Consider the following 9324-nt stretch of genomic DNA (forward strand, 5'->3'; position numbering starts at 1 on the left):
TGTGTATTATAGTGCTGGCTTTAGAATAGTGGAGCCTCTGATTGCTGCAGAGCTGTGACCCAAAAGGAACCCAGTTTGACGCCTCTGCTCCTGTACAAAACTAAAGAGAGTTAGCCTCAGACTGCAATGTTGGCTGATTCACTACATTTGGGTCAAAACTATTCCTTTAAGGACAGTCCCAGTACGCCAGTAAACAAAATGAGAGGTAGAAGACCTTCTTGCAGTTCACTGTCCGACAGGCCAGGACATGGTGCTATGCAATGATGTCTGCACTGAGAGCTGACAGTGGGGTGGCATCTCTGTGAGAGCGCTTGGCGTTGCTGGACAGAGAAGAGTTGGAAGTGTTAGCAGAGGTGTGCCGGTGGTGGAAGGATCTTGGTGGGTGCAGTGGCGCCCCCCTCAAGAGCAGCACATCCTTCACCACCTCTCTGAAGGGCTTGCTGACAAAGCAGTAGAGGAAGAAGTTCACAGCGGTGTTTAGCATGGCTAGCATGTTTGCCAGGTCGTAAGCTAAGTGCACACGCCAGTCCCTGTGAACAGACGACACGTAGAGATGGTAGAGTACCACAGCTGTTCGCGGGGCCCACAGCACTGTGAACACAGAAGTGATGGCCAGCAGCATTGCTGTGGTTTTCCCCAGCCTCCCTGCAGCTGCCCGCTGCTGTCTGCTGTCCTCCTGGCACCTTTGCTGGTGCTGGCGCCTCCGCAGTCGCAAAATGATCAGCGAATTTAACACCAGGAAGACGCTGCATGGCAGGAAAGTAGATGATGGTTACGTGGACCCAGATGAGGGTGGAGTCCAGGGTGTTGGGGGGCCTACTGACTCTCCACACATCTGACCACCAGAAGAAGGGCACACCTGATGCTAGAGCCAGTGTCAAGACGACGGTAATAATGCGTCGCGCCCGGGCTGGATAGCTGATCTGCCGGTGGAGCAAAGGGTGGCACAGGGCAACATAACGATCGACGGTCAGTGGAACGGTGGCCCAAATGGACGCGTGGTTGGCAGCAAACTCCAGAGCGCTGACGGAACGCAGCAGCGCCACAGGAACATCGCGGTGGAACACGGCAGTCTCCAGCAGGAAGCCCACAAAGATGATGAAGAGTTGGCTGAGGATGTCCGAGCCGGTCAATGCAAGCAGGTAGACATACAGGGCCTTCTGGGTACGGGCGGCCAAGCGGGACAGGGCCACCAATGTCAGTACGTTTACTAGGAGAGAGAATAAGAGGAATGAGAGGGAACAGTAAAATGTACACAAGTGGGACAGAGCCACCAATGTCTGTTCACTAATAAGCATGGATCAAGGTGATAAACCTTCAATGGTAGCATCCGTCACAATTCTTTGGTAGTTAATGCAAAATAACACCATCACTTCTAGACATTTTACTCAGCAGCATGGAAATTTTTGTCTCGGCCGCTGGCCCGGACACAATGATATGGTTTTGCTTGCTGTTCTTCTGTTTAAATACTGTACCTTCATTATTCTGATTTTTAGATGCGAAGCACCCCATGGACCTGGCTTGTAACTCACTCACTCACATTTTGCAGGCTGAAAAATGTTCTCAAGGGGGCGCCATAAATAAATGGTTTTATGCTCTGCTTGCTGTTTATACCACTGAAAACTAAAATTATAGCCAGGCCATTATAGCCGGTGCAAAGTTTTCCCTATTACTGTTATTTGGGGATTTAGGCAATGCAACTGAAGCACCCACCACTAGCCATCTACTAACCAAAGGGCCCCCCAGACAGTCAACACTTTTATTCCAGCCCAACTCACATACATAGGGATGAAGGAAAACTATGGGCCATCTGGAGGGCCCTGAGCACAGTGCTGGGAACGACTGCTCTGACCACAGAGCTGCTCTTGGCTGGATATTTTTGGGTGGTAGTCCACTCTTACCTAGCAGCAACACTGACGTTTGTAAAAACCTCAACAACACTGATGTGTCTGGTACACTCGTACCAGCACCACACACACGACCATGACAGTGACACGGCTGTACTGAAAATGACCTACCACTCAAATATAATACCTAGACAAGAGCAATCCTGTGGTCAGAAACTGACCAATGATGAATAGAGTAGAGCGCTCTGATAAAATGAGCAGGAACGGACTGTATAGTCTGTAATTGAACTATGAAGCTATAAGGTAGATGGAGCTCATAAAGTGGCCAGCAGGTGAAAGTACAAGGTGGATGTTTCTAATAAAGTTTTAATAACATTTCCTTGATGGTTATACGACCCTGAGCTAATTTAGCCAAGAGTGGGATGTGACCTTCAAACATTCAGACAATTAACCATTTATTTACTTATTGATTTGAGGCCTTGCTAACTGAATTGGCTGAGTAAGTGGTTGATTTTCCCACATTCATAGTGCTCATATCTGTCTAGATTGATTATTACTTGCTTGACTGATTGACACAGATTGTCATGTGATGAATAGAATACAGTTCATTCATGACCTTCCACTGAATGACAGACTACACTGTTTTGAGTCCTTTGTAAATCTACTGTTTCATCAGTGATACGAATACCCATGTGTCCTTACCTGGAACTCCCACACACAAGAGAATGCTGTAGTAGATGACGGGGATGTAGCCGAGTACACACTCTGACCTTTGGTACTCATCTGCACTCTCCTCCTCTTCTTGGTGGCTGGGCACCGTGCCATTATGCCAGCTGATCATGGCCCTTAAGATCCTCCTGTGGCAAGACAGATGGTGGGTTAGAGCACAATAATGCAATATGAATTTATATTCTTGAATGGCCCGCACACCTCTTCCTTTTTCCTTTTTAAACAGCTATCTAGAGGAAGTCCTCATTTTTGATAGACCCCCTTTGATAGACCCCCTTAAAATCTCAGGAACCTATATGTGGGCCTACATTCTCATAACTATGTAACTTACAGAACTTACTTGGTAACTACTATGAAATTCAGTAGCTTTAAGATTGAATGAGTAAAAGGTCTCTAGTTACCATCAGCCACTGTTTTACCTACCAGATGTTTCTTTTAGATGATCTTGTGCCTGCAACTTGCAGGCAAAACAGTTGGTCACTTCTAGCCTTCATAACTTCAGAACGGTTTAAAGTACAAACATGATCCACATATCAGGACATTCAGCAGACCTGCCCCTAACTAGCAAGCATGATGTCATCAAGCTGTGACATCAGCATCAGTGAGTAATTTGGCTCGGAAAATCACCTAAAATCCTGATATTAATTGGCCACTCTGCTTTTTGGCCTTCATATTCCAACAAAGGGTTAAAATATTTTGAGTATTAAAAATATCTGATATTAATTATGCAACTCAATTTGTAATTAAAAATAAAGTCAGTCTTGCCGTGTATCAGAGTTTTAGCGCTCAGGTTGAATCCAAGAGGACAGAAAATAATAAACATGTCCGCCTTATGCTAATTGTTTATTTTTGCTCATAATAACCAACAGAATGAATCACCATCAAAATGATTGCCTTTTCAGCTCACAGACACTCCAGGTGCAACTTGTTTTCAAGATCTCTATAAGGAAAAAATTACAAAATTCTGCAATCGCTAGGTAAATTTTTTTATCAGAAGTGACCCAAATTCAAGTAATGGCTTATCTGAGTAGCCCAGGGTCTCCTGAAAATAACAACATATGGCATGTGTGACTGTCACATGTAAGTATATTATAATTGCATTTCTAATTGTAATAGACCCAAAATATCAAAACAAATTCCCTAAAAGGGTTCTTTTAAACTTCATTGTAAACCTGCTTCTAGCCTAACTGCATGTGTATTTTATCTGGCACAGCCCAGAGGAGGATGGGATCTCCTTTTGAGTTCTGGCTCCTCTCTGTGGTTCTTCCTCGAGCTCATAGGATGATTTTCTTTTTGAGTTTTGGTTCCTTTTAGTGCCTCTCCTTCGTGCACTTAGGAAGTTTTTCCTTTTAAGTCTTGTTTCTTCTCAATAATTCTTTCTTATGCTCTGAGAGAGTTTTTGAGTCTCAGTTCCTCTCAGTCCTTCTTCCTCATGCTCTCATGCCTCCTTTTGAGTGTTTTTTTCCTCTCACTGTTTCTTCCTCATGCACTTAGGGAGTTTTCTTCTTTTGACTCTCGGTTCCTCTCAGTGTTTTTCCTTCATACTCTTACAGGAGTCTTAGTTCCTTTCAGTCTTTTCTCCTCATCCTCTTAAGACATTTCACCTTTTGACTTTTACTTCCTTTCAGTGCTTTTCCTTCATACTCTTACAGAATTTTCATTTGAGTCTCAGTTCCTCTCAGCTTTTCCTTTTCATGCTCTTCTTCACTCCTGTGGAGTCTTAGTTTCTCTCAATGTCTCTTCCTCATTTTCTTCTAGAGTTAATCCTTTTGCTTCTTTGTTCCTTTCAGTATTTCTTCCTCATGTTCTTAGAGAGTTTCTCCTTTTGAGTCTTGGCTCCTGTCAGTGTTTCTTCGTCACGCTCATGCGTTGTGAGTTTCTCTATTCTCGTTCACTATTGCCCTTATTCTCTATACCTCAACCACATTTCTGGACAAGCTGCTTTTTGTTACTTTGAACATGCCTTCAGCATATGGTTGCAGTATGAAAAGAAACTGTATGACTGAAGGATGGGAGAGAGCTCTGAGAGAAACTCTTGGGCACAGAGCACAGATTTGACTGCCTTTAATGATATACAAACTACTCTGTGTCCCAGTCATGAAACTTTCACATGATGTGCAAACAAGGAGATATTTGAGCGAAATATTGAATAAATCTGGTTTCAGGTTGTTAAAGTTTTACGCTCAAATTTACACACACTCCTACCAGATGTGAGTTTGATCATACAGATGTGCCAAAGATCAACAGATCATACAGATACACCAAGGGCTGCTGTCTCATGTACAAATTACTATTCAAATAAATGTGAATTAGCAGGGTGGATTAGCAGCATCCCCTTTGCTTTTTATGACTCCTACGCAACTCTTATAACTACACTGCATTCACTGTGTAGTTTCCTTTATCTGAGACATTCTTCATTTCCACATCCTTACATATCCTTAGATATGATCACTTAGCAAAAGGCTGTGTAACATTAACACAGAGATGAAGTGAACAGAGTCAATGTGAGTTCTCAGTGTCCTGTGTTAGATGAGTAAGCTTGCTATATAAATCTAAGCTTGTCTGAATATTATGCAACATAAGATGACTTACATAAGATTCACATATTTAAGTGTATGCCACACTAAGATTTCAGCTGTGCAGAGCAGAGTGGAGAAAAGCTAATGGCTTCAGTAAGTCCATCTCTTTAGACAAGGCTATTGTTAATGTCACAGGAGAGCCTGGTCTGGCAAGGCTCCATCAGTCACTTAGAGACAAGATCCTGGCACAAGACAAACCCAAAAGACCTGAAACTGCTCTTATTTTTTTCTTTTTCTCTCTTTCTCTCAGTACATTTAACCTAGATTTCACAATGCTTGCCTCCTCTTGCGCTTTATTGTATGGACGTCATACATTGCAAGCGTTTGTTTGCTTTTCGTACTTGACCCAATAAAGGACCTGCGCTAAATTATACCCTGCCTTGTGTTATCTCATTTTAGCATGGATGAAAATCTGGTTGCGCGAATGTCTCTTTGGCAAGACCTATTGATAAGGTCATGTTGCGCTTCTTGGAGCCAGGCATACAGCATGTAGTGCTGGTTAAGGGTCTGTGATTATAACGCTGAAGAGCAGTCATTAAAATTGAACCGCACCAAATGTAAAGGCAGTTCATTCCCTCTTACTGACACACAAGCAATATATCACCAGGATTTATGGTCTAGAACATAAATGCATGCTGGGGATGGGGGGGGGTGTACTAGCATTGAGCTGTTTTTTTCTATAGGTGGGCAGTTTCTCAAAGAGCACGAGAGACAGATCAACAACGATCCGTCTGCTGTCACCTCATAATTGCTGTCCTGACCCTGCCAGCCAGGGTGAGAGGGTTATTAGCGACTCCTCTTTGAGTAAATGTACTTAACTCTCAGTTCACAACACCAGTGAACTGCACCTGACCCCAGATGTTTAAAATTAATAAAAAATAATAATAAAATAAGAAGCAAATTTGGCTACTGAAGCTTTTTGTCAACAAAAGCAGGCTTTTGTGTTTGAAAAATCGGTCTCTGAAATGCAATTTATGGACAGAGAAAAGAGTCGTCATTAACGTGACCATCAATTTATTGACCAGATGTCCAGAATTAGTCAATCAGGTACCGTTAGACAGCTTTATGTGACCTTCAGCTGTAATTCCCTATCAGTGACCAAAGTAAAAGTGAGAAGGGTCTCAAACACAAAAGGATCTTGGCAAGTGAGAACATCTTATATCTATCCTATATATATATATATAATACTTTAAATAAATGCATGTCCTAAAATTGCCTTATGTTGCCATAGTTTGTGAGTCAATGTCTCACTAATAGCTAATATTCAAAATACTGTGAGATCTACCTTTAAGAGTTTTGAGGCTTGTTATGATTAAAGTAAATCAAAGGGGAAGGTGTTTATCTCAACCAACTCCGGATGGATTCCAAACAATGGCAATATTGATAAAATCTGCCTTTTCTTTTAAGTGGTTTAGAATTTACAGTTTACAAATATACAGATATTCTGCTCAGCCTCTGGCATATTTAACTCAGTTATTGGCACATTTCAATGTAGCTAGCCTTTTAGCAAACACTGTTATCCAAGCTAGTTAGCAAACCAATGACAATATTACAGTGCTGTACTATATTAAACCCTACATAAACAGACAAATGCTAAATGCTGTTTTTCACCGTAGCTAATGGTAACATAATACTTACTTCACCTCGTACCTTTTAGCTGATACCAGATGTGACAGATTTACTAAATAATGTTGAAAGTCTAATCTATACTATTATCTACACTATTAGAGTATGAAAGGAGCTTAGGGGATATCCTCACCCTGACTGTGATGCATCTATGTGCTATATAACTAGAGCCACATCCACAGAGTTGAATGAAACTCTCCTTTCTGCTTCCCTTGATTTTAAATCAGGTACAAATCAGACAAAATCAAGAAAACCAGGTAGCAAAGGAAAATGTATTTAACCATTAAGAAGGTGCCTGGTTTGGCTAACCCAAGTAAAAATGTTTAGAAATAAGATTATATCAACTACATTTTAGATGATATACACAATGTCAATCTATATGTATCAATATATATATATATATATATATGTATACACACACACACACACAGTAATCACAGTGCAAATCACTCAGTTATCAATATAGGTCCTAAAACCAAACTAGCAACATGAGTCCTATAAGAATATGTTATAGGAGGCTACCTCATACTCTGAATGATGTATCATGTTGTGATCTTTTTGCTGTAGCCCTCATGGATTAATGTGTAATAGAGAAATCCAATGTTCTGTCAGGGGACCGGAGTCCTTGAGTGCTTCAGAAACTGTGTTAACACCAATTTGCGCATCTATCACACATTTGAAATGGTGAGAGGTTGAGGGTTTCAGGGTTTCTCAAGAGGAAGTGGCTGATCCGAGACAAGGAACATTCTCTTGCGTGCAGCTACTTGTTACAGTCTATTCCTGTGGGAAATCTTGCGAGAATGCAGCTGGCTCACTTCTGAAAATTATGTGTTAGAGTTCTATCTATCCATCTATCTATCTATCCATCCATTTATCTATCTATCTATCTATCTATCTATATATCTATATATATATATATATATATATATAGATAGATGGATAGATAGATAGATATATAGATAGATAGATAGAATTCTTCTAACACATAATATTCAGAAGTGAGCCCCATGACAGGAGACAGAAAGCAGTTCAGCTGCATATACAGGCAACATATCCATGACTCTAAAATACAAACAAATGGTTCAATAGGTTAGAGTTAAATTACACCAAAGGCTTTACTGTGGGTGTATATTTCCTAGTATTATCTTGGTAGGCTTTTACGATTAGAGTCAAACTCCTAGTACATTATTAAAGTTCCCATCAGCTGACGAGCAATTGGGAATAAAGGGCCATGCAGGATAACTGGGACAAGATGTTTAGCGTGTCACTGAAGTTCACAGTGTGGCCCACAGTCTGTGATGGACAAGAGCGATGTTTTTACATGTGTAGCCCCAAGCCTGAGGGCATCCATGCAGAGTAATTCTATTTAAACAGGAAAGCAGCATCTCAAACATGGGAAAAAACAGCTTAAACATAGCACTATGTTCAGCAGTGGGCTCAGGACCTTTTTGGAAGTTCCTTTGGGAACCACTCTGATGCTGATGTTGGAGCATGTATCATTAATGCCAGTCAAGTCTGTAAAGGCTGTAATGACATGAAAGCCTAATGCCACCACGACTAACAATACATTGGAAAAGGACACCAGCCAATATGAATAGACTCTCGAATTGCTTCCCATACTGTTGACACTGTTTCATGCGTTGAGCAACCACTGCTATTGTTCTGAGCCTCATCTGTGGACCAGCATGTCGTGTGTGATTGGGACGAGGCCAGAAGGAGGCCTATCTTTAGTCCTTCTGCTCTCAATTATTCATGCTGAGACTGAACACCTGAAACAATAGCCATGCTCAAGGGCAATGGCATATCCATACAGTCCCTATCATTACTGATTATAGTGATAAGAGAGGAAGAGCGCGTAAGAGAGAATGAGTGAGTGAGTTAAGGTTTCATTTTGGCTGCAGTGCAAACCCACACGGGTTCTAGACACATAGACTACACACAGTGCTGTGCAGAAGTCAGAGACAACCCTTCATTTATTTACTTATTTGCCATTAAACCAGCCATTAAGTACAATTTTGTATTTTTTAATCATCGGGAAAAAAGTAGAAAACATATATTTAACGGAAAACCTCTAAACTACATATAATATTCAGAATTCAGTTTGTCCACACTTTACCTTTATTACAGCTTTCATTCTTTTTGGGAGACTTGCTTTCAGTTTTTTAAAGAAACCTGCAGGGACATCTTTCCACACCTCCAGAATTCAGTCGTAGAAGTTAGTTGGAATATCAAACATACTCATGTCGGACTCTGGGGTGGCCAGTCCACTGTTCGGAGAACACCAGCAGCTTGTTGGTTTTATCTGCCGATGTTCTTTTTTGTCTATTTCCTATTCTAAGTAACAGTTTCTTGACAGCTACACATCCTTTCAGACCCATAGCGCTGAGTCTTCTTCTCACAGTGGAAGGATGGACAGAAACACCTGTGGAGGTTTTCAGATCTGGAGCAGCTTGATTTTCTCCTCTCTCTCAAAGATGAAAGCTTTAAGTGCGGTTTATCTGATAGAGACAATGTCGCTGTCTACCAGGTCTTAGTTCTTAGTT

At 41.4% G+C, this 9324-nt stretch overlaps 1 protein-coding gene across 1 annotated transcript; it reads right to left on the bottom strand.

Annotated features, from left to right (window-relative positions):
• Positions 1 to 201: 201 nt before the first annotated feature.
• On the bottom strand, positions 202 to 2688 carry gpr142 (G protein-coupled receptor 142). The gene is given in 3 exon segments (XM_036571687.1): positions 202 to 760; positions 762 to 1210; positions 2550 to 2688. Coding segments are annotated over 3 exon segments (1095 nt in total). The 3' UTR covers positions 202 to 253.
• Between the last annotated feature and the right edge of the window lie 6636 nt (positions 2689 to 9324).

The sequence above is a fragment of the Colossoma macropomum genome, unplaced genomic scaffold (genome assembly GCF_904425465.1).
Source record: "Colossoma macropomum unplaced genomic scaffold, Colossoma_macropomum, whole genome shotgun sequence".
Taxonomy (NCBI): Eukaryota; Metazoa; Chordata; class Actinopteri; order Characiformes; family Serrasalmidae; genus Colossoma; species Colossoma macropomum.